Here is a 25,268-nt window from a genome sequence, read left to right on the forward strand (position 1 = left end):
TTTTTTTGAATAATTTGGTATAATACAACTGGTATAATTACTGTGAAAAAAATGATCAACTTAATAAATCAACCATTAAAATTTGTCGAAAATGTACTTTCATTATAAGCTGTCTTTACCGCGGGTACTATTATATTGCATATACTTTATTTGCCTGTTGTTGCCTGCCTATTGCTCTCAGTAGCACAAACACACTAACAACACAGAGGTAATAAATTCTTATTCAAAGAGGTCCAGTGAGAGAATTTCCTCAAGCAAAGGTCCGAAAACATCAGTGTCTAACATGCGTTATGATTCAGTACCATATATATTTAAATAGCCTAGTAGTTGTATCGTCGTCTGTATGAAGTAAAAAACTGACTGTCAAATAAAATAAAGACAGTACAATTCAATAGTATTTCAACAATGTTCATTATTAATTTTCACATTGAACTGGAAGGTACTCTAACATTAAAATAATAATAAAATATATTTTCTTTTCTTGTTAAATAAGTAAAATAAGGTTTGCACTCAAAAGTAAAATAAAGAGCTTTTGAAAAAGGCATCTTAAAATGAAGTGCTTAATTTTAGAAAAAAATAAGATGCAGTTTGAGTTTCCCATTGTCTTCCTTTTTCTTAATATATAACTACATTAAATATATAAACAATCTCCATTAATATTAACAACTGAACAGCTTTAACTTTTCTCTCTGTTCCCACTTTCTCTTCAGTGAGAGAAGTAAACTCTACCGTTTGCTGCCAGGATAAAAAAAGCTGCGCAGGTTAAAATAAGACTACGGTAGATGCCAGAAAAGCTGCGCAGAAACGGTCCGTCAAAATCTAATAATAGGTCTGGGTCCGGACCCGGTCCGCGGTCCGCACATTGGTGACCTATGAAGACTATGGTAATATTTGATGTTAGATAGTGACATATACGAGTTTTTGCAGGGACAGTAAACGCAGCATCAGACTGGGGGACGCTGGTGAAGTTTCATCTGTCAACAAAGTTGCCTTCACGGACTCACAGGGTTCGTGTAGCGTGTGTGAACGGGTGTTGTCCGGGGACAGGGAGACATGTCGGAGGTGTAAAGCAGAGGACACACATGGACACCTGCGGGATTATGTCCGCTCTGGACAGACCCGCCGCCGAGCTCACGGTCATGGACGTGTACGACATAGCGGCGGTGCTGGGACACGAGTTCGAGCGGATCATCGACAGGTTCGGCTGCGAGTCTCTGGTCGCGCTGGTGCCCAAAGTGGTTCGGGTGCTGGAGCAGCTGGAGGCGCTGGTGAGCCGGGGAGCCGCCGGACAGGAGGCCCAGGAGCTGAGGAGGGAGCTGGAGAGACTGAGGCAGGAGAGGAGCGACAAGTCCGAGCAGGAGAGGAGGCACCAGAAGGTCTGTGTGTGGGAGAGAGAGAGAGAGAGAGAGAGTGTGTGTGTGTGTACATTAACACTGGCTCCTCTTTAACAAAAACACTGAATCTGTGGCACAAGAACTGATTAATATGAGTGTGTTTTCTTGTTTACCTGTGGCACCACGGTACCTTTCTGTTCCAAATATTAACAGATCACCTGTCACCTTCAGGCGATACCTCTCTCTCTCCAGTGTAGGGGACACGCATGTTGACCGCTTCAGGTCACATTAGCTTCAATGATGAGTGTCTTCATTCTAAAGGGCCTGGTGGAGCTGAAAGGCCTCCTCCTCAGGGGAATACGGTTTGGATCGGCCTCGGCCTCCTGGGTGCAGGGTGAGGACCTGCTGAGATTCCATAAGTTGTTGGAGACTAAGAATGAGAGAACACCAGAGAATAGCTGTGGGTGGAATGAAGGGTAAAGGTTTGAGCATCACTCAGTCACTGCTCAGACCAGGTATCAACATCCAACCTGCGTGATCCAATCACAAGTGGTCGATGCTACGATGCAGATCTGAATGTGCCCGAATGCATCCTGGAATTAGTGTTTTGTCATCGCCACATCAACACCACAACATGTATCTCTCTCTCTCCCATTAACACACCACTTCTCACTACTACTCATTTGTGGGGCAGTTTGGGGTTCTGTCAACATTCAAACTGGAATAGCCAAGGATCGAACCACTAACATTCTCATGACTGGGGGACCCACTCTACCTCCTGAACCACAACTGCACACAAAAGTGTTCCTGACTATGTTGTCCTTGGTATCGATACTTCTGCTAGCTTCACATATTCTGCTAGCATTGCTACGTCTGCTAGCAGACTTTTAGGCAAAACAAGCTATTAAAAAAGGCTAAAAATTACGCTGTTTCCAGTCGAAATTTGATCATCGGGGCTTACAGACATTTGGATGACACCACAGGAGCAGTATGGAGGCATGTTGTGTTTTTTTATGTTGTTTGTTTACATTTGGAGGAGTCACCAGTTACTTGCTTTTATACCCTGACAACATGATAGTCCGCAAAATGTTTGAAATGTATCAAATCGTCTCCAATAGCAACATTGTAACAAATGTGTGTGTGTGTGTATTTAGGTTAGGATTAGGTATTTAGTTGTGATGGTTAAGGTTAGGGTAAGGGGCTAGGTAATACATTTAAATATCAAGCCTCAATTATATATATATTTATATATCACAAATATTTTTCATTTTATAAAAATATAAATCAGCCAATATATCCGTATCGATCACAAGCACTGTGTGCAGGCCCATGACTTTGAGGTTGTTGTTGTTGTTTTTAAATTTGATTAAATATCTTCTGTATGTGTTCAGGAGCTGGAGCTGGTGGAGGACGTGTGGAGAGGTGAAGTCCAGGACCTGCTCCCTCAGATCACTCGGCTTCAGGCGGAGAACCAGAGGCTGTTGGTGAGTCTCTCTCTCAAAGAGTCGCCCGTCCCAGAGGAAGACCTGCACAAACAGGAGGGTAGGTCGTCTGCAGCGATGTTTCTCAACCAGGGTTTGACAAATTTATTATAACATTGTTTTTTTCCTGAGGTTTCTTTCAAAAACTTCAAGTAGAATAATCTAACAAAATGTTTTCCTTTTAATTTATAATTTTCACATTATACATCGATAGGGATGCACTGATCTGATATGACAGAGGAAGCTAGATGCTGTTTTCAGACATGAACTGAAAAAGCTGGGTCTGGAGTTTTTCTTTCACATATGAAAAACACAGCAGGAGAGAGTCCGAGTCAGACTCGTTTCTGGAACATTCAAGCGAGGTGTGGTACCTGAGTTGAGCATTCAGGAGGCAGGACATGACATTTAATGCGGCTGTGAAAAGCAGTGTTTTTTTGTTTACAGCACATCGGCCAATAAAAAGCTCTGGAATCTCGTTGTCATTGTTCGTTGACATCTTTGTTGGCATCTTCTACGTGCATGGCACCTCTTTTTCATCATGAGACATTTGTATTCCTCCAGTTTTAGGTCCATTGTGTGGTAGAAACATCATAAACGTGCACACAAGCTCATAGTTACATTTTTACAGACAATTTCAGAAAAGCCTTATTAGGCAAACTGAGCATTGTCCATGATGTGACCAATCCACAGTGAGACAGTGTTTCTGGTTTTCAGCCAGGCATTAAATGCACTAATGTCAATCAACAAAAAATCTAATGTGAAAAATATAAACGCAACATAACATTTTTAAGTTTACTAACTTTATAAGATAGAAATGAGTGTGATAATTATAATACCAACACAACATAACACATCATGTAGTCTGGTTGCTTTTGGAAGTCTTGCCCTGTAAGTTGTGTTGCACTGTATCTTGTGATGACTAAATACGTTTGGTCCCGGCTGAGATCTGATATGTTCCACATGTGTGAATGAATGTTCCACATATTTACCCTGGGCAGTCACACTGAGTTGTACAACATACAGTGGACATGCAGAATGCTTGTGTGTTGACATGAAAGAGGAGGCTGTGAAGAGAGGCAGTCAGGAGATTGTAAAGGAGACTATTTTTGAAGCGGACAAAAATATAGCTCTTGTTTTTGACCTGCACGGTGGCTGCAGCTACACTTCCTCTCAGGGCCACGGTCAAATCGCAGACATATAGCTTAGCTTTTAAAAAACACTCCCTGCAAGTCTCAAACAGAATAGATTTTTAAAATATTTTGTGATTTGAATAATAAACACTCATAACTGTAAACATACTCATCACAATATAATTACAAACTATATTTATATAGCACATTTTTAAACAATAGGGTTGTTAAAAACTGTTGAAATGTCATGCTATCATTAACCAAAAGATGTTAAATGAAAGAAAGAAAGAAAGAAAGAAAGAATGAATAACAGTATAAAATGATTAAAAATAATCAAATAGAATTGGGGTTACATGAATGGCATTGTATAAAAATAGGTTTAATAAGGTGACAAAACAGATTCAAACCACAACTTTTTGCCCTGTTGTTTCTTGTGTAAGTATTTTGTCAGTGCTTATTCTATTATACCTGCAGGAATGTCAGAAAAAGAAAGACGTGTGAGGAAGAGGCTGGAAGACTTAGTGGAGAAGCAGAGGGATGACATCCGAGCGAAGGACCATGAGCTCACACTGAGAAATGAGGATGTTGACGCGGTGAGGAATTCTCCACCACATGCATCACAAATAATGGCTCCTGATAGGAAATTAAGTTTATGATGATTTATCCTTGAACGGAAATTCCCTCGACTACAGCTCCAGATGCAGCAGCATCGGGTGATAAGGATCAACCAGGACCTCCGTCACAGGATAGGAGTGATGGAAGCGCAGGGCAAGGCACTAATCCAGCAGAGGGCTGAGCTGCAGGCTGCGGCCCAGGCACGGCAGCAGGAGGTCGGGGCTCTGCAGCTGGAGGTCACCAGGCTGAGTAAGGAGCTCCGAGACTGGGAACTGGAGAGAGAGATCTCTGAGGTCGAAGGGTCCTCTCTTACAAAATCTGGAATGTCGTCACCTGCGTCACCACAGATGACGGTACATAAAAGAAAAAGCTTATTTTCAACATTAATATAATTAGGTTGGAATTACTTTTGGCTGTAGTTCATTCGATCTGGCTGTTTCTGTAGTGTGTAAGTGGCTGTCTTGTGCGAACTCCAGCCCTCAGAGGCAGCGCCACCCACCACCATCAAACCAAAGTCAGTGTGGGTGGAGTGTGGAGGGGACCCTGGCTTCATGGCAAACTGCTTTGAGCGCGACAAGCGTCCCTCCATCCTCCAGAGGTCATCTATCAGAGAAAACCACGAGGAAGAGGGTGACGAAGATGAGGAGGCGACAGCTTTTTTATTGGTAATTGGTTATCTGCCTCAGGTCTCCCACATATACAGTCTTACTGTGCTTATAGCAGATGTCCACGAAATGACTGTTAAACACAACACACAACATTATACCTCTGCAGGTGTGTCCTGGCCTGTCACAACATGTTTTCAGTTTTCACAGAGGGTAATGTTTTTTTAATCAAATAGCCATGAATCTGATTTGACATTTTGGTTGATTTTTCCGAGAATAATTCATGGATGTGGCGTGGGTCATGACCCAGGAAAGAACCCATTACATTTTAGAGAGGATATGGATGAATGGGCTTTTTCTTTTTACTTTGTTTAACATTATGAGATATAATTTTTTTTGCCTTGGTGAAGGTATGCGCTCTCTGCTTTAGTTATTTTAGGCAGTTGAAAAATCAATTTACAGAAACAAACATTGGGATTGTGCTTCTAATTGTTTGCCTGTTGCAGAACTCCTCAGCTACTCACGTCTTTGTTAGTGTCCTTGTGTCCATACTGCGCTGAGAGAAATGGTCAAAATGTGATCTGTCTGCAGAAGGTGCCAGCTGACACAGAGCTGGAGGAGCGGAGCGACAGCCCGGAGCAGGAGTCAGACAAACCTCGCTTTACTCTGCAGGAGCTACGGGACGTCCTGCAGGAGAGGAATGAACTCAAGGCCCAAGTGTTCGTGCTGCAGGAAGACCTGGCGTATTACAAAAGGTCTATTTTTGTTAAGTTGATCAAATTTTACATAACACTGATGGCAAGAGTTAACGCTCACCCCTTCCATATCCCCCTCAGTGACGAGTCTGAGGATGACACCAGCCCCTTTGTTTGTGCTTCACCTCCTCCACCACGCTCCACTTCCACTGACCAGCCTGAATCAGGAATCCGGCGCTTGTGAGTAATGAGTTTGACATGACACACATTTCTTTATTTACAAAGGTTCACCTCTCTGCCCCGTTTTAGTTTCTTATGTGACACCATTTATATAATTTTCCAATAAGTAAATCAGATATCACTTATTTTGATATTGTGTGATGTGTTAATAGTGAGCGTCGCTGTGGTTGAAAAGCATTACACTGATCACAACAATGTTTCTGATGCTTTTTGTCTTGCTGTGTCACCTCAACCTCTTTCCCATGTTCCTCTCTGGACAGGATCTTCACCGCCATAATGCCAATGGTGGCAGCTGGTTTGATCACAGACGATCCCACATTGTTGCCAATCAGAAGACTTTCCTTTGTATGACTGTAAATTTAAAGAATCCTCATACATCTCTCTGTTTGCCAGCAGACATTAATAAGAATTGGCTTAGTTGCTGCTTTACTTGCTGATTTTAAACCAAATCTCTGGAATTTTTACTGTTACATTTTGGTAACATTGTCGCTAACTTGGTAAACCTAAGTACTAAAAAACTAGATAATGGGCTCAACCTGGAAACTCTTGTTTGTATTCGTGACCTCTAAGGGTTTAGTAACTTCATAAAAAAAGTCACCACCTGTCAATGGATCACTTTATTTATAACAATGAATTCAATGTTCTCACTTTCTCCCGGCACAGAAATCGTTGTGCTACATAATAATGTATAAACTGAATATTCACAGACTCATAATAACATCAAGTGTCAGAAATGGGTCCAGCTGCCATGAGACCTGGTGATGGGACATGTTGTGATGCCAAAGTATTATCAAGTTGTTTGAGTCTGGTTTCAACATTCAGTGAAATTGAGCTTTAAGACCATGTTCCTCTGTTTTCCTCTAAAAACACTGTATGTGATTAACTGTACAGTATTACAGCCCTGCACCACACCATAGACTGTATATAAAGATGAGCGACATGTCTCCCCCCTACTATCCAGAAAAGAGGCTAAAATATGTGGGACAAGAATGCCACCATTTGGAGCCAGAGTCTTTGCAGTAGTGATTGGAGGATGGAGCTGAGGGGGCGAGGCCCCAGAGGAAATATGTTCCACCATAGAATATGTCCCAACTATCAGTATGTGCATCTGCAAAAGAATGTTTGTTCTGAAATAAAGTTTTATTTAACTTTTGTATTTGTTATTGTGTATCAGACTGTGTATCAAATGCATGTTCCCAAGACAATTGTGCGAGATATAGTGTTTATGTTTATGATCCCATTATGAAAGGGGCAGATCTAGGGGTGGCACCAGGGGGACACTGGCCCCAGACAGAATCTGATTGTCCCCTAAAGCACCCCTGTCCTGTCAGTAGTTTTTTATGCTTTTTTTTAAGTGCACACTGTGCTTGAACAAGGAACCATTTTCAAAATACATTCAATGATTTGCTCAAAGCAACAGAGCTAACAGCAAACAAGGTATTACACAAACATGTACCTTACTGTTTCAGGAATTGTGCATGGACCTGTATTGGCCCCTCTGTGTAATTTGTGGCCAATTTATGACCCCTTATTTAGAAAAATCCTAGATCTGCCTATGCATTATTAACTTTGTGTTAGCAAGATAAGATAAGATAAAACTTTATTGATCCACGCACAGGGGAAACTCAGTTGTTACAGCAGCAGGCAAGTTGGAATGAAGTAGACAAGATAATAAAAGATATAAAAAAGAGTATGTACATTATATACACCTTTCACTGCAGTGGTTTGTATAGAAATGTTATAAAGTTAAGTGTGGTGGCACAGGGTGATTACACAAGCAAGTAGGGGAAAAATGAACACTTTGTACTATGAACACAAATTTGCAAAAGTAATTTTCTGTTATAAATAGTGCAAACCGTATAAGTAGAGTGACACGACCAGTGCCGTATTTAATTTTATATCTTTTGTATCAGAATATCTCCTGGATCATGTCACTCTGAAAATATGAACTGTAACCTGAGAGAAATAAAACTGGGGACAAACCACGTGCTCGCTCACCTGATGGAGGAACACTTCCTGGTGCAGAGAGGTGAACAAACTGAGAGCTGTCACCCACACACTCGACTCTCTGGCTCTCTGCACCGAGAAAAACAGGAGGCCCCGGGCGCCTGCGGAGGAGCGTTGGAGGGAGTCCTCTTGACCCGCAGACGATCTTTGTGCTCACCTGTCGCTAGGATACTTTGCCCTCCTCTGAGTGACGCCATCGGCGGACGAGTGATGGGGGAAGTGCGGCTCCTCTGGAAGTGGATCACCTTCTTCTGCCTGTGAAAAAGTCCTCATCTCCGGTTCAGGCAGGCAGACTCAGCCCGTGAGGAGTCGCTGGTGGAGAGAAGTTAACTTTCCCCGAGTTAACTCGTCGCTTCCGTCATGGAGTTCGGCGAAGAGTCGTCTCCCGCTCTGGCTTTCGAGAAAGACGCGTTCGAGCTCACGGTTGAGGATGTTTACGACATTTCTTACGTGATCGGCCGGGATCTGTTAAAAGTCAGCCGCACGGGAGACGAGGTGTCGGACCTGCAGTTCCGCATAGTCCGCGTGCTGGAGATGTTCGAGACCCTGGTGAATAAGTACAATCTGTCCGTGGAGGAGCTGCGAATGGAGCGGGACAACCTGAAGACGGAGCTGGACCGGCTCGTCCTGGAGAGATCCTCCGGCCAGGGCACGGTGAGGGTCCGCCGAGTGTCAGCCGGACATCAGCTCGCACAGGTCTAACACCGTGTATGATTCCTGTCCCCTGTGTTTTAAAGCAAACCGCGGGGCCCAACCAGCTGGTGGTGGACCTGACGGACCCCAACAGGCCGCGGTTCACCATGCAGGAGCTGAAGGAGGTTCTGCAGGAGAGGAACCAGCTGAAGGCTCAGCTCATGGTGGCTCAGGAGGAGCTGCAGCTCTACAAGAGGTGAGCAGCCGAGCCTGCATCCATCCAAACATGTCATCCAGGCTCTTTTCTGTCCTTTTCTGTCCACAAACATGAGATCAGAGCATCGTTCTATAGTTTAATCTAATAAATCACTGCAGCCTCAGTGAGGATCATATATCAGGATGTGATGCAGGCCTGTAGTGTTGTGTTGTGCTGCAAGAGATTGTGATTGTGAGCCTGTGAAAATGTTCATCTGGATTGTGCATCTTTGTTTGACTTGTTTATACCTCCGCCAAGGCCCAACAGCACCCTCATGAAACCACATGTAAACTCACTAAATCTGGATTATTATTTGGATCTGCAGCAAGTTTCACACACTCATAAATAAAAGTCCTGTTTGTTTTCATCTAGATCAATGAGCTACTCGCTGAGAAATCAATGAAAATGTTTATAAATAACCTCATGATCATCTCTCAATGTTGGAGAAAGTGAAAATTCTGATCCAGATCTGCACCAAAATGTATTCTTCCTTCGGTCGTGACCCTCCCCTCCACAAGATTCCACGAAAATCGGTAAACTAACAGAAAACCAAACAGACGAAAACATAACCTCATTGGTGGAGGTGATTATCAGTACACGTCTAACGCTAATAAATAACAGAGTTGTTTTCTGATATTTTGTTAATTGGACACTAATATCCAGTATAATCCGACCCTGTTAGAAAATTATACTGTATCTTTGGGTAGTACAGGCATAACTAACTTGTAGTAAGTACTACAACACTACTACTACAGATAAACATAAAAAATATCAGCCACAGTTCAACTTCCCAAATAGCTTCAACTTGATGGGGCTGATTCCGTCAACTCAAAAATATTCTCAGTAACCATAAATCTGTACTTTCCTCTAGAGGTCAACAGATATGGTTTGACCACGATCGATGGCAGATATATTATGCTGGTGTTTTGTTGTGCTGCTATTGTTGTTGTTTTTTTTGTGTGCGTGCGTGCGTGCGTGCGTGTGTGTCAATCAGCCTTGTAAGTGCAGACATAGGCCATAGATGTGAAAATGCCAAGTATTAGCCCGAAGAATCAGCTGACTGATTTAAAAAGGCCCATCACTCCTTGCTTCCGCAGTGGGATCCTTCCACAGGCTGAACCAGCCATGGTGGAAGTGGATCTGGAGACACCGGCAACCACAGAGCGTCGTCCACCCACGATAAAGGATGCAAAAGAGGAGAAGACGACCATAAGCAAACTGTGAGTATCAGGCTGGAGTCCTTCAGTGATAAGTAATCAGAAGAAATCACAAAGAGGCACCGTAACGCAATTATGAGATTTGTCTCTAGTAAAACATTATCTTTAGCTGTACACCTCTGATGGCAAGGTTTCAAGAATATCTGCTGCAGCAACCACATGATGCTGAAGTGAGCTAAGAGGAAGATTGTTCTCACGGCCCGTCTCCTGGCTCCTAATGATTTACTTGTGACCAAATGAATTCATGCTGATGCTGAGGATGTTTGTGGGAGAGAGAGAGAGAAGCTGGAAACTGGCTGTGTGTTTGCCAAACTGCTGTCAGTAATTACAATCTGCCGTGACTCAATGTTATTATTTTGGGTTTCTCACCCCCGGCCAGTTTCACCTCAATGTTCCACGTACACCCACCAGCAGCAGTAGGTCCCACGTACGAGCCGCTTAAACTAACCAGGCTTTTTCTTTTTCTAGGTTTTCATTCAGGCGGAAATAAGAGAGAGGCTCACACGAGCGGACCACGTAGAAGACAAACGGGATTTGTCGGAACAGTTTTTCTCATCAGTTAACCACTTTTATATTGAAGATTTTTTTACAATGTGTATTTGTCCATCTAACAAGCACTGTGTTTTATACTGGTAATTTTAACCTGAGATGATTTATGCAATTAGAGTTGACGTAGTAGAAATATATATATTACGTGAAACGTTTGATGAAGGAAATGAAACTGGAAAAGTATTATCTGGGTGCTGTTGGAGATCATTTTTGATGTTGAATGAATTAACTTAAAAATTAAGTTTTCTGTAGGCTTGAAATGAATGTGTAATCTAAAACACACTCCATGAACTCAGCTGTCAAACACAGGAAGGAGGACCCCAACCCCCAAAACATTAAAAATAATAATTTTAATACATTTTGAAGAGTATGTGTTTTTTTCACACAGGTTAAATATTTAATAACTTTCCATGGTGTTACAGGTTGTACTTCTCATCTGATTCCATGTTAATTTAGGACAAACCCCAGGGGACACAACTACAGCATCACGTGAAGGCATACACTGTTAAAAATTAGTGCCACGGTAAAGAGTTCAAGGTTTAACGGCAACTGATAATTGACTGTTATTCAAGTCCGAAGCCAGAATTCTAATGTATGACTTCTCTGTGTAGATTTGTTTTGATTGGAAGAATTGAGCAAAGAGGAGCCAGATTTATTCTGATTCAATTTATTCTTAACGTGCCTCAATACTAACTATATCTGAATCCTCCTCATTGTTCTGCTTTGACGCTGCAGATAACTTGTTGCAAAACGGAACCAAACTAAGTTTTGTGGCACATATCTGTTATGTCAACGTTTCTGTTCTTCTGCAACACGATGTGCATTTCAAACAATGGAGGAGGGTGTCATCTTAGAGCGCCATAGTTACCGTCACCAAGGAGGTCATGTCTTCACCCTTCTTTCAGTTTGCTCGTTTGACAGCAGGATATACACAAACAGGGCAGATTTCCACAAAACTGGGAAGGATGTGACATGAGCAAAGAATGATCCCATTTATTTCTTCTCATGTTCTTTAACACTGCGAGATATTGTGTTATTTAGTTTTCACAGATTTCCCAGGTAGTAATTTATGGATCTTAGTGGGGGAAAATGGCATGTTTAGGGGACTGATATTTATGTGTGTATAATTTGGTGCAGATCCAAATAAAGCTCTAGTAGAAATGTGGTTTTATAAGGGGCTGTTAGGCCATAAATGAGGAATGCTCTCACTTTAGCGCAATTTTTTATTCATTTATTTTTAAAAGAGATGTTCCGATGCCTGATACCACCTCTTTAAATCATTTTCTATTACTGTTTTTAGAGCAGCAAATAAATCATTTGATTGTGTAGCGTTAGGCAGAGCTAACATCAGCAATCTGGCAATACTTCATACTGGAAAGTCTCACAAGGACAATGGTGACATGAAAGGTATGTCAGTGCCAAGTTTCGCAGAGTGTTGCGTTGCGTTTTCCTGTCAAACAGGATAATAAAATTAGTAACAGTCATTCTCTGCCCATAAGTAAAGTCCAGATATTGGTATCAGGAAGGGGAAATGGTATCGGAGCATCTTATAGTTTTCCAGATCTCAACCATTAACTATTTCACAGCTGGCCTGAGATTTCAACTGTTTATTTCTCAATTTACAGCACAGGTAATAATTTACAATCGCAGAATTGGATAGTCAGAATTATATTCATTACAAAAGGATCTGCTACTTATCCAGGAGAAATACTCTTGAAGCTTAAACCTCTCTGCTACAGTTGGATAAGAAAAATATAAAACAATGATTAAAAACGGTTGTTGCAAAAATACATGTTTCATACGTTGAAGCTTCAGCCTCCAATTAAAACAAAATCATTTTTTTTATACTTAATAAAAAAGCATGTGAGGGCCGCTCGTCTATAGCATATTTTACAAAAAGACCCAACAGGACAGCAGGGAGCACCAATTCATCTCAAATACAAAATCTTGTGGTCAAACTTTCAGTTTTTGAGCCACGGGTGAGCCGAGATGGAGGATTTACTCCGATCACCGTAGTCGTACAGCAGCTCCTCCTCTGCCTCGATGTCTCGAGAAGTCACCAGGATCAGATGGGGCGATCCATCGATGTCGTGAAGCTTAGTCTGGCAGTTTCCGGCTTTACTGTGGTTAATTAGTCTTCCAAGACGACTTGTTTCCTTTGTAGCGTCTACACTGTAATAGATCAACACAAATATGGAGCTGTTAATGTAACAAGATATCCACACTACAAGTCAGGCAGAAAAGAAGGAATAATAACTTTTTTTTAACTGAGACTTTAATTAGAAGAGAGAATTATGGTATCAATATATCCGTCCTGAGAGATTTGATCAGTGTGGACCGCTCTAAATCCGTCTGATAACACCTGGCGTTAAAATGCGTCCTGAACTCTTGTGTCCACTTGTGATCAGATCTCACTTTCGCACTATATGCAAATAATCATGAACATAATTTGCGCTCACAAGGACCAAATTGTTTTTAGCCAGTCTGAGTTTACAGATGTGTCCTATGACAATGTTTGTGTGTCAAGAGAAAGATTGAGTGGAGTCAGGAGGGGCTGAATGAATACGCAGCTCTGCTATCAATCATTATGTGGTGAGTGTTTATCAACTGTAGCAGGTCAGCCGAGTTGGCGGTCCTTCATATGTGGCCCAGGACGCATTAGCGTTTACACAGTGAAAAGAATGTCGCCACATTTGTCCCTCAGCACCTCCCAATGTGGTCTGAATGATCAGATCTCAGGACACATTTCGCTTCGTCAAGGGCTGAATTTGCTGCTGAGCACTTGTGATTAGATCCCTCAAGAGGGATGTTAATACCAGATCTGAACAGGGTCTAAGAAACATCAAGTCTAAGACCAAGAGAAGATGATGTGAAATATGAAAAATGTTCCATGGAAAAGTGAGACCTTGCAAATTAATCAATCCCAGAAAGCTGATAATTGTACAAAGAATCTGAATTAAGAAGTGGTGACATTTAAACTTACCAGTAAGTTTTGCATTGGTACTGGAAGTAGTACATGTAACAGCCAGTTTGGGGATCCAGAGCATACTGGGCCTCTCTTAGTTTAGCCTCAGCCAGTTCCAGGAGGTCTCCATGGTACTCCACAACAAACTCTGCTTTTTTGAAGCTCCTGACAGCAAATACTCCTCTTCCTTTTCCTTCTATGTGTTTGATCTGTAAACATTCAAAAGCAAATTAAGTGTGAAGCTTATATGGTGTAGTAAAGATGCAGGAATTGTTTAATCACTGTATAAATCCATTTGTCACAAAAGAAATATTCAGAATTTACAGCAGATATAAATTCACACAGTGCTCGGCACACAGTACGTTCTCGAACTAAAGTGACATTAGAAGAATCATTAAATGTCACCTGCATTCCTTCCTCAGTGCCGTTCTTTATCAGGTCATCAATGTATCTGTGCTCTTCACTCTGTTGACAGTTAGAATAATTGGGTCAAAGTTAAACGTTATGGTAGAGTTGCAAAATCTTTATAGACACACAAGGCAAAAACTAAGAATAAAAAAAGCAAAAAGAAATTCACATTGTATTTTATTAACTGTTAACACAAATGTTCAACCCTCTTCATTACAACATCTTTCATACAAACCTTTAACTCTGCTTTAGTTTTTCTGTTACTTCGTCTGATGGGGAAATAGTCGGTGACCTTTCTGTTTTGAGGAGCTTTGTTTTCCGTTCTGAAAAACACACATATGATCCAAGAATATGATTGAGTAACTAGACCATGTCTCGTGTCTGCTGCCCACCCACCCCCCCACGACACTGATGTTGGCTTTGTGCTCTCACTTCTTTGCTCCGAGTTTGTGACCGGCTTTACTCCGAGGTTTGGGTGATGGACTTTTGCCATCTGCTGCAGACCGGACCTGATTTGTGTGCGTGGTGGGCTCTTTCTGATCAGGTTGGTCCGCGAGCTGCTCTCTGATCCCATGACTGTGAGAAGGAATTTCTGGCTTCTGCTCTTTGGACTCAAAACTCTCACATTTCGTTTCTTTAGGTACGTCTAAAACAAAAAGAAACAAAATGAAATTGACAGCTGCCCTAACCATTTAGAGAGTGACACTCGCTTCCTAAACAGTCAAGTTGTGTCAGAAGATACGTCAGCAAACACTGCTACCATTCACATGCGTGGGACAATGTTCTGTGTCACACAAGGATCTGCTGACCAAACAGGGTTGGAAAGGAAAAAAATGGCTGAGAGATTACATGCATTAGAAATGATCTAAAAACAGCTTTTCAAAATAAGTTGATTCAAATTCTTTAAAAAGGTTAATTAGGTATTCACCTTTTTTCAGCTTTGACACGTCAGGAGTAGCTGCATCAGATTCATTTCCCTCCTGGATCAGCATGCTTGAACTGTCGCTCAGGGGGGATCTAGGTTTGCTAGGACTCCGTCGACTCAGGAAAATTGACGGAACTCTACCTACGGAATCCTACAAAAAGAATTATTATTTACCTCGATGAAAAGATATATATAGATGAATTGTCTGGTTATATAGGCAATGTTGTGCTGCAAACAAAGATGCCAAACATTTGCATAGTAAACATTTTTAAAGTTGCATAAGCTGGCAAAATCCAAAGCATTCAAAAATGATATAGCCTCAGAATCCAAAGTGTCAAACAGCAGATCGGAGCCAACTGAAAACACTGAATAGCTGATCAAGGCTTTATCGTACTGCCTGTCATCTCCAGCTGTGAGTGGCTCCTCTCCATGGTAACAGCACCATCTCTGATAGGCAGATGTATTAGAGTTTCTGAATATATTCATAAAAACACTGATCAACCATTGTTGCTTGCACAGAAATTTGGAAACTTTGGGTTTTCTGTGGCCGCATAGATCATAATTTCAAACCCTTATAGCCAACCGTAAGTACAACGTCTACAGGTATAGTTCTGGGTGATAAAGCCAAAAATCCTAGACAGATATAAATGTCCAACGTTTAAAAGGCTGATTTTAGCTCCTGAGTGAAAGTTGTGGTTTTTAAAACACTATTTATGGAAAGCAAATAACCAACACTTGATAAACAACAAAACATCTTACAAATCTGATATAGATCACTTGTATTATAGAAACACATCGGTCTTGTGTTATATTGCTCTAAATATTGATACCATCTTATTTCCCAGCTCCATTGTGTAGCCTCACCACTTTATCCAGTGACAGTGACTCACAGTGTTTACATCTCAGAGCTGCAGCACTGTTGATATGGGTAAACTTACTGTCTGCACCAAAACATTTAGCCTTTAATAAAAAGTCCTAGAGAAGCTGATGGAGGGTTTCCCTGACAGGCTCGTGTCTGGGTAACGATAAGACGCTTCCTGTAGTCAGTGGAGTTTGTGAATGGATGCTATATTCGTTGCTAAACTGAGCCGGGAGCGCTGGCACTGCAACTTTACCACAATGTGTGAAAAGCAGCTTGGATTTTACAGTTTTATCTCGTTAACGCAGAAGACGCGTCGGTGCTAAACCAAAGAGTAAAAACTCACCTTGTTGTTCGCAGCTGGTTTGTTTTCTTTTGTCCCCTCCCCTGAAGCGACTTGGTATTCGACGCTGTCCTCGGGCTTTACGTCGGTTCTCTGCAAGTGTTTCTTACCTTTAAAAAAAAAAAAAACACGGAAACACGTCAAGATAATCTGCCTCTCCGAGTCACACAAGTCCGCACACACGCAGGGTTTTATTTTTAACCACCAGCTGCGTTTTATTTGAACAAAGTTGACCCTCCAGTTGGGCTAGCTAGCGTTAGCTGTTAGCTACCCATCAACTCCAGCTGTATGTTTAACACAAGCTGACACAGAAACGACAGAGCATTGTCAAAGTTCACCTTTTGCCATGTCCGTCGGCAGAATAAAACCCAACAGGACGAGGAGTGGGTTCAGCGCGGCCTCAGTTTTAAATCCCCCGTCTCTGAATCGACTGGCACCGGCGAGCCACCGTGGAGAGGTTCGGTGAGAGCGTGGAGGATTTAAAAACCCTACGGCTGCTCTGATTGGCTGTTTGGCCGCGACGGGAGGAGTTCGAGCATGACAGCGGCGCTCTCATTGGCTGCAGCTCAGCATACAAACATTTTTAAAAAAGGAAGCTCCCATTCTGAAACGTGTCCCATTTAAAAACTCTGCTGTTCTGCTCTGTGCTGCAGAACAGATCTAATGATCTTCAATATTATGATATTCAACAACATTAGAATATTAGGAAGATATATATTTTTTGGTATAGGCTCAATTGGCAGTTTATTAGGTACACCTAGATTTTAAAAGCTGCTTCTCATATCACGAACAGAAGCTATAAATAGGCTGATATTTGTTGATTTCAAATTTAACTGGATAAAAGAAGTCTCCTACATCACTGAATGTATATGATCAGTATATTTGCAATACAGGCTTCAAGTTTCCATGTCCCATTTCAATAATGGGGAGAGAGAGGAGAGAGAGACCAGGAACAGTGGTTTTCCATCAGGTTGCAGCTCTGACAGACAAGTTGTTATAATGACAACAATAAGAGGGATACTTATGGATGTAATGATGTTATTTATGATAGCAGCAACAGTTCATAAAGTACTACTACTACTAATAATAATAATAATAATAATAATACTTGTTTGAATCCTGCAGCTCTGGAGTCAGTGATACATGAAGAGAGAGAAACTTTTTTAATTTTCACCAGATTCATTTGAAAACCTACCAGTGTCAAACCCCAGCACATATTTTTCAGTGGAAGGGGACTTGATTGAATAGAACAAAAAAAATGTGCTATAATGTTGCCTCAGCACAGACGACTCAATGCAATTTAAAACCACTTTCAGCAATATATCTTGCTTTACAACTGTTTTAAAACATGAATGAATCTAAAGCTAAATCATGTAGAGAGGAGCCTGTGGATTACCCCCCCCCCCCCCCCATGCCAAACAAGGTCTCATTCAAGTAGCCGATACAAGGGTTTGGTCCACCTCTTGATTTCAAGTGAAAACAGCAGCTTCCATTCAGTGAGATTCTGGGTGTAGGCATCAATGAGGAACCACTGACAGCAGCATGGCTTCACCTCAAGTCTTCTCTGTATTTAGCCAATCAAGTTTTGCAGACATCTTGTGGTGAACTGGGTAAAATGTTGTACAGCAAATTCCACCAAACGAAATGAGCCAACGGTGTCATATAACAATGTGTAGTGTGTCAGAGTTGACTCTTGAAACGCATTGAATTTACTAGAAATAGATGAGGGGGAAATTATGTCATGAAAAAATGTGTGTGAATCTGAATCAAACCACACCCACAGGTGAACGTTGTGTTCTGTACCTAAAGCACATACCCTAAATATTCATTTGGGAAACATCCTTTAAATATCAAAAGATGCACTACACATCACCAACTTTTTTATTTTAAACAACTTTATTTCTTTTTTTAAATTCTCCATCCTTGGCTTTGTATGAAATATGCTAGAAATAAAAGGCTTATTTGATTGGATACCCTTGACATTACCTGTCCGGGTTTTGTTAATCAGTCTTTACAGACACAAAATATATTGATACATTCACGGACTCATGTCTTCTTATATTCTACAAATAATTATTTCATTCATGTGTGGATTCTGTAACCAGCGCTTCTTTAAACAGTCTTTTCCTCTCCAGATTCTCATGTGCTTTCTTCTTCTTCTCTTGTTTCTTAAACACCAACTCCTTCTTCTTTACAAGCACTTCACTAAGTTCTCCTTTATATGCAACATCAAGTCTCTCTCTCATGATTCCACGGGCACGCTTTCGATTTATTTCCACAGATCTGGTTTGATGGCACTGAGGGGGGAATGGTACAAAAACAAAATATGAACATAGTATAACTCATATCTTTTATTTTCGCAAAACTCCCACTTGTGCCATACTATGTTTCTCGACTAGCCGCTGGGCACATGTGTGACATAACGGCACAGAGAAAATAGACACAAAAATATATAGCACACTAGAGGAAAGGGAAATGCGGAAAAAGCATAACATTTCCCCTTTAAAAGGTTCAGTGAGTAGAATTTAGTGATGAAGCTGCATGTTGCAGCTGAACACCCCTCACCTCCTCACCCTCCCCTTCTAAACATGAAAGAGAACCTGTGGTAGCCTTCAGTTGTCATACAAACTCAAAAGGTGTTTAGTTTGTCCAGTCTGGGCTACTGTAAACAACATGGCAGCCTCTATAGAGAGGACCAGCTCCAGATGTAGATATAAAGTATTTAAATATAAGGGGCCCATTCTAGGGTAAAGAAAACATCAATTGGTACACTTTAGATGAAACACTAGTGAAAGCATCACTAGGATTATTTTATTTCGAATGTCTGCCAATAGAGCCCTATCGCCTAAATCTTACACACTGAACCTTTAAAGGAGCCATATTCTTTTCAGTTTCTGGAGTAATCTGCTGGACCTCAGTATGTAGTCTGACAGTGTTTGAGGAGGGCACTGGACGTACCTTCACTACGATCCCGGTGGGGACGTGTTTGAGCACCACACAGTTGCTGGTCTTGTTGGTGGCCTGTCCTCCGGGTCCGGATCCTCTCACAAACTGCTCCTCCAGGTCGTCTTCATCCAGGACAGGCAGGTCCACCAGGTCCTTCTTACCGGCCGCAGACACCCATGTGAGTCCAGGGAGCGGGTTCAGAGGAGGGGAGACACCAGGACACCCCCTCCTCCATAAGACCCGTCTGGACACTGAGGTGATGAGCGGGACAAGTCGAGACATTTCCTTCAAGCGGAGCGAGTGATCGACGTCATGACATCAGGCTGTACGTCACCTAACAGAAATATGAACTCCCTCACCGGTGAAGTCTGTCCACGCAAAATTTACTGTATTTATATTTTCAGTCTGTTTCTCGTGCTCTTGTTTTTCCGGTCACGTCTTCTTCTACGCCCCTATCGTGTCAACCAATCAGTCACCGCCTGTTTTCTTCGTGACCGAAAGAGCAGTAATGTGGTTTACTCTCTGCCGCCACCGTGTGTCAGAACAAAACTGGCAGGTTTTTGAAGATCCACTTGTGAAGTTTAACTTTCTTTAAAGGCTTCTTCTGGCTAACACACTACGTAATTGTCTGTGAAAGTTGTAAAATTGAAATATTTTATTGCAGGGACATGAAACCAATGAAAATAGAAATCTTTTATTGCAGGGACATGTACAAGTGCTGTACAACCTTTATTTATACTCAAGAAATATTTTAGTGGGTGATCCTTATTGACAATGATATCGGGTTAAATTACATAGACAGAAAAAAAAGGGGGGGGCAACAACAACAACAAAGGGGCAAACTAATTTAACAATTCAACAATTTACCAAAAATACAGATTTTTTTCAATCTAAAGTAAAAAGGATGAATAAATTGCCAAATGAAATACAGTTATGTTAGACATGACAGTTAAAATAACTAGGCCCAAAAAATATATGTTATATAAAACAATTACAAATGGAAGTTGGAAGTTTTAAGATCAGATTTCTAAAATGTCCAAAGGGTAGAAGCGTTCTTAAGTTTTCTGTGGCACGGTCCTCATAGTCAACTTTGTGGAAGTTCTGTGATGGTTTCAAACTATCATCAGGTGTGAAGGAAACCTGCTGCAGTCGCCCTTTCTGTTGCCTTCTGTATATTTTACATTCATCGTGTTGTTTGTTCACTTGTAAGAGCAGATACTTGATGATAGTATCAACAACCTTGTAGAATTATATGATGTTCCAATCTCAACAGGTTTTACACTGTGGCTCTGTATATTGCTAGACTGTGATGTGCATATATAAAGATCCCTATTCATATAGTCTCTGGATATACTGTACTTCACTCTAACTGTATTCATGTATGACGCTGATTGTTGTTGTTTTTTACAACAGTTTGTTTCCTGCGATGACGTGTCCATAATTCTTCTGTAAAAAGGCATAAATCCTATTAAGGATTTATGTACTTCTTATGAGCCTGCATGTCACCTTAGATCAACTCAGTGGTCTTCGGGTAGTTGCCACAATCTGATCGCTGAACCCTGTCATCTCTATAGATGAATTTGAATTCATCTTATTTACTTTTATTCATTTTTGTTTTTGCACTTTGTAACATTAAGAAAAGAGCTATATCAATGCTATATTATTATTTTCATTATTATTTACCAACCAACGATTAAATCTGCTTTTGATACTGTTTTGACTATCTGATCACATGCAGAGAGTGTCTTGGGACATGTTTGTACTTTGTCGTGCCATGTTAAAGTTTATGGTTAAAATCAGTTATGATTCCTGTAAACTCCAGATGACCACAGCCTCCAGGGTCCATGAAATGAACTGTACAGCAGAGCATGGAACCGTCCTTTTCTCACACCAACCAGATTACCAACAGGAATACTGGATTTATAATCACCTCTTCACTCGACAGTGCAGCAGGTTTGCTTGCTTTTTAAAAATTATTTATGTGTCATTCACATTGTACAACACTCTCCATTAACACTTCAAAAGACATTACTATTGAATTTAATAGCTTTTGTCATGTTTGTGCTGTAGGTTCTGCAGGATACTGATGTCCATTTAAAGCTATAAATACATTTATTGCAAACTAGTTTCACACATTTTTTCATATGGATATAATTAATGGAGTGTTATGTAACGCTTCCTCTTCTCTCCCTTGACATGGACTATAATTAGTAAATCAGGAAACCATGTAGGTCACAGGGAAAAGACAATCTCTCTGATGACCTGTGATGACATCTCACTGATAGTGCGGGTGAGGGGGGAGGTGCATTTCTAATTACATGAACTTTATCTTCAGTGCCCACATTAAAACTGACCCTCCCTTTAGCACATTTTAACCTTGACTGTGTCATTCTTATGTGACTGTTGCAAAAAGACACACCTTTTACGGTAATGTGCAACCTGCTTTCAGCCCAGATCAAACCAGTTTTATACATTTGTGATACAAAACAATAATCTCCATGTACCAAACCCCTTTAAACGGTAAATTCCATGTGGAGTATCTGTCTAATTTTCTTCTAATCTTTTACTGTTGTGACATTTGGAACGAGGTCACAGCAGCGGTGTGGTTGGCTGGTTTTTCGAGAATCAAGAATTTATGACTTTGTGGTGTATTCACATTTAGATCATTGGCCATGAGGTGAGCCATCAGACACAATGCAGTGTGAAGCTGTAAGGTCACAACCAGGAAGTGAGTCCTTGTGCTGTACACAAGTGAAACTGTTCAAAGAGACTCGTCTGAGGTGTGGCAGCAGTAAATATTATGTAAGATGTATAGGTTAACAATTACAAAAAATTTTGTTGAATTATAGAAAGGAGACAGAAGTACATCCATGGTTGTTGTATTAACAAAATTGAATTAAAAGAAATGTAAATATATTGTTTATGGTGTCAATATGATGGTAAAATGAGATGGTATTGAATAGATAAAATCAGGGTTGAGTGTTGAGGACATTTTGATCAAAAAAGAAACAGATTTCCTGGTTTTTGCTAAGTTCTTAGAAAACCTCCAGAGCAGGTTGAGAAAACCACAGATGAGAAATATGTACACATTGTACACACATGTAGAATTTACCGTCACAGTTGATGCAGTGCTCAGAAAGTTATGACATCTAATCTGTGACCACTTCTATGAAAAAAAAACAATATTTAATTCACTTTGTCACTAAGTTACATGATGAAGGTAAATGTACAATATCAAAGCACTCGTTCCTTCACACATTAAAATATGCACGTGGATAATTATAGGTTTGTCTTCCTCTGAATGACGGTTAATAACACAGCCGTCAGTAGAGATGATATACGATAGGCGGTGGCTACTGTAATTTATAACTTTACGGGCTATTATAATGTCAATGTCTGCGGAGAGATACGTGATGATGCCAGTGCACGTCATACACTCCTTCACCAGCAGGAGGCGCGCCACTGTTGAAACTACTCTGCATGTCTGTGCAGGTCTGAGCTTCGTCAAGTCCGCCATAACAGAGACAAAAACCGGAAAACGAGTGAGCAGTCCTTCAGAATAAAATACTACATATTGTTTGTGCTGCTCTGAAAAAGAAAAAATGTCACCATATTTTTTACAGCAAAATGTTTTCTGTATTTGAGACATGTTGGGTCTGTATATAAACATGGACGAAGCGTCTACACTTCCTCCCACTATCCAGAAGTGAAGCCAAAATATCCCAGATATGGACGCTGCCATTTGTGCCGATGACGTCTTATACGCCGAAGCGGTCAAGGATGGAGCTCGACCAATCGCAAGCCAGTCTCAGCTGTCAATCATGACATTTTTACTCAGTTTTTATTGCATCTAATGAGTAATTAAAACCACCCATTCTACCATTATCTAGACTTCTTGTCCTTTTGTGGGCTGTTGTTGAGGCTCAATTTATGATCACTTACCCGTCTATAACTTTTTTAAACTCTCTTGACTTGTTTTAGGACATAGGACAAGATGGTGAATATTCCTTGTACATTTGAAGGTCTTCTGCACAATTTAAGTTACCAACTACCAGTAGATGTTAGCAGGTGTTAGCGGCCACCAGCAGATGTTAGGGACATAACTTCAGTTGTGCACCTTAGCGTCATCAAGTGTTTTGGCCTTGTAATCAATGATACAGGCCGAACTTGAGGGTACACTGAGGCTAAAGGTAAATCTGACTGGCTACTGGTTTGTCATCAGACACCATTACCTCTATGCCTTTGTAAACTGTTATTATGATTATTATTACAAGTGGTAGGCCTTAATTAGGGCGGTAGAAAATACAAGGGATATTCTCCATCTTGTCCTATGTTCTAAAAGGGGACAGTGTTTAGTTTAATAAGGCATAGAGGTAATGATGTCTGATCTACTTAGCGACATGGCTTTCATAGCACTGTCATGATAAATAATATAATATAATTGACTATATTATATCATTATTTATTTACTTGTTTATTATCTCCCCTTTTTTTGGTGTAGGTGCCAAGTTTCGTAACTAAACGTATCCAGAAATAAACCTTGTTCAGAACAATAATCAAGCATGTGTAGGAGGCAAATGTGGATCTAGTGAATTAAATGTGCTTTTGGCGGAGGTATACACTCTAACGAGAGCCGGTCTGCTTTCCAACTTCATCGCTGCAGACGCGCGGCGAGCTCCGACTTTTATTCTGAAGCCCGCACCGGAAGCCTGGTGTCGCTGGTGCTCTCCCGGCAGATGTCCGCCTGAAACGACTGTGGAGTCTCGCAGCGGCGCAGACTTGAGGAGTCACAACTTAACGATGGCGAGTCTTCCTCATCCGTCCGCACCTCCCTCTTCTTCCCGGTTCTCTGGACGGAGGCGACCGCTGCTGCTGGACTGAGCTCACGGCCGCGTCGTGTCCCCCTTCCTCCTCCTCCTCCTCCTCACCGCCTCCACAGGACGAGCCGCCAGCCGCCAACTCCTGCGAGGGGCAGCCCGGATATATTCAAGGACATTTTGACGTTTCCATAGCTACTTTGGCCTTTTCTGTCGGTTGAGGAAACCCAACGTGCGCTTCTCCGGCGCGAGGATGTCGCCAGGTTTAGTGAACACGTCCAGGAACGGCGGCTGAAAGCCCGCGGAGAGAGAAACCAAACATTCCGCGGCTGATGATGTTTCTCCTCGCGTCATCTTTACATGTCGTACCCGCGCCCCTTCCCCTGCTGACGGGCCACACACACACACACGGCCGGGAGACGGAAACCAGCGGCTGACTTCAGACGTGTTCGTGTCAGGGATGGCATCGTTTCCACAGCTCGTCGATTCGGCTGCTGCCTCGAGCTGAAGAAAAAAAAGACAACCTCTCCCCCCCCCCCCACGGTGCTGGTGAGAGCAGTGACCCGCAGAGAGAGCAGAGAGCAGCCGCTGAACTTTGACTCGGAGCCGGAGTGAGCTGCAGCCACCGGGGGAAGCTTCATCGGCGTGCGTCAGGTCCAGGTATGTGATGAGCACCGGGAGCCATCAATCTGTCTTTACCGTGCTGCTGCCGTGTTGCTAGGTAACTAACTGGCGGTGGGTTTACTCCAGTTCATTTTAGTTTTATCATCATCATCATCCTCATCATCACCCACTCCCGAGGATGCACCGCCACGTTTAGTGATCATAGGAACAATAACACCATCATTCCACACCTTAGCTCAAACTTTGCCTTCCTCCAGGGCCGGGCCTGTACATTTGGGGGCCCTCAGCAGGGTACGTTTGGGGACCCTGGATAGACCAGGTGTTATGAACCCCTTAAGCCCGATTCATTATTAATTCATACGTAACCCTACGCAGAGCCCTGCGCCGTACCCTGACGTGCACCTCCACATAAACTTAACTGCTCGTAGAGGCAACGCAGACAACAAGAGCTGTGATTGGTCCACTTGGTAGCGCTGCATCTCCGGCAGACTCGCGGCCATTTTTTTAATTAGTTGAAGGCACGAACACGGACGACGTCTTTCTTTTCTTTGTTGCAGTTCTTTGTAATTAGTAATTGCTCTCCAACATCCATCAGCTCCAACTCCCAACACGAGCCGCT

At 41.8% G+C, this 25,268-nt stretch overlaps 5 protein-coding genes and 1 long non-coding RNA gene across 16 annotated transcripts in view; 3 read left to right on the forward strand and 3 right to left on the reverse strand.

The window, feature by feature from the left end:
• Positions 1 to 27: 27 nt before the first annotated feature.
• On the reverse strand, positions 28 to 1,170 carry LOC117767487. The gene is made up of 3 exons (XR_004614893.1): positions 1,046 to 1,170; positions 362 to 999; positions 28 to 278 (listed from the first exon to the last, which is right to left on the reverse strand). It is a non-coding gene; the product is annotated as an uncharacterized LOC117767487 (long non-coding RNA).
• LOC117767483 (RILP-like protein 1) lies at positions 1,006 to 7,254 on the forward strand. 5 transcript variants are annotated; one of them, XM_034595165.1, is made up of 8 exons: positions 1,006 to 1,376; positions 2,726 to 2,876; positions 4,420 to 4,538; positions 4,638 to 4,913; positions 5,037 to 5,258; positions 5,755 to 5,920; positions 6,002 to 6,100; positions 6,361 to 7,254. In XM_034595165.1, coding segments are annotated over exons 1-8 (1,329 nt in total). In that variant the 5' UTR covers positions 1,006 to 1,082; the 3' UTR covers positions 6,363 to 7,254. The 5 variants fall into 5 exon arrangements, with proteins under 5 accessions (XP_034451056.1, XP_034451052.1, XP_034451053.1 ...); XM_034595161.1 differs by having other exon boundaries at positions 5,037 to 5,225; positions 5,754 to 5,920; XM_034595162.1 differs by having other exon boundaries at positions 5,037 to 5,225; positions 5,757 to 5,920.
• Positions 7,255 to 8,116: 862 nt separating this feature from the next.
• On the forward strand, positions 8,117 to 11,120 carry rilpl2 (Rab interacting lysosomal protein-like 2). Its single transcript, XM_034595168.1, has 4 exons — positions 8,117 to 8,761; positions 8,845 to 8,996; positions 10,094 to 10,216; positions 10,682 to 11,120. Exons 1-4 carry the CDS (start codon positions 8,468 to 8,470, stop codon positions 10,701 to 10,703), a joined length of 591 nt encoding a protein of 196 aa, XP_034451059.1. The 5' UTR covers positions 8,117 to 8,467; the 3' UTR covers positions 10,704 to 11,120.
• A 1,233-nt stretch (positions 11,121 to 12,353) lies between these two features.
• On the reverse strand, positions 12,354 to 16,765 carry kmt5ab (lysine methyltransferase 5Ab). The gene is made up of 8 exons (XM_034595167.1): positions 16,601 to 16,765; positions 16,266 to 16,372; positions 15,064 to 15,211; positions 14,568 to 14,781; positions 14,371 to 14,458; positions 14,133 to 14,192; positions 13,746 to 13,936; positions 12,354 to 12,934 (listed from the first exon to the last, which is right to left on the reverse strand). Exons 1-8 carry the CDS (start codon positions 16,608 to 16,610, stop codon positions 12,724 to 12,726), a joined length of 1,029 nt encoding a protein of 342 aa, XP_034451058.1. The 5' UTR covers positions 16,611 to 16,765; the 3' UTR covers positions 12,354 to 12,723.
• Positions 16,766 to 18,139: 1,374 nt separating this feature from the next.
• On the reverse strand, positions 18,140 to 19,663 carry c9h12orf65 (chromosome 9 C12orf65 homolog). The gene is made up of 2 exons (XM_034596930.1): positions 19,221 to 19,663; positions 18,140 to 18,559 (listed from the first exon to the last, which is right to left on the reverse strand). Exons 1-2 carry the CDS (start codon positions 19,488 to 19,490, stop codon positions 18,341 to 18,343), a joined length of 489 nt encoding a protein of 162 aa, XP_034452821.1. The 5' UTR covers positions 19,491 to 19,663; the 3' UTR covers positions 18,140 to 18,340.
• A 4,222-nt stretch (positions 19,664 to 23,885) lies between these two features.
• Positions 23,886 to 25,268, forward strand: part of LOC117768486 (membrane-associated phosphatidylinositol transfer protein 2-like) — a 48,944-nt gene continuing 47,561 nt past the window's right edge. For 3 of the 7 annotated variants that reach the window (XM_034596873.1, XM_034596876.1, XM_034596874.1), the window contains exon 1: positions 23,887 to 24,685. The gene's annotated coding sequence lies outside the window, so the exon portion shown is untranslated. Of the gene's footprint in view, positions 24,686 to 25,268 lie in introns of all 7 variants that reach the window. The other 4 variants (XM_034596875.1, XM_034596877.1, XM_034596878.1 and 1 more) reach the window with 4 other exon arrangements.

This window comes from Hippoglossus hippoglossus, chromosome 9 (genome assembly GCF_009819705.1).
Source record: "Hippoglossus hippoglossus isolate fHipHip1 chromosome 9, fHipHip1.pri, whole genome shotgun sequence".
In the NCBI taxonomy this organism is placed as follows: domain Eukaryota; kingdom Metazoa; phylum Chordata; class Actinopteri; order Pleuronectiformes; family Pleuronectidae; genus Hippoglossus; species Hippoglossus hippoglossus.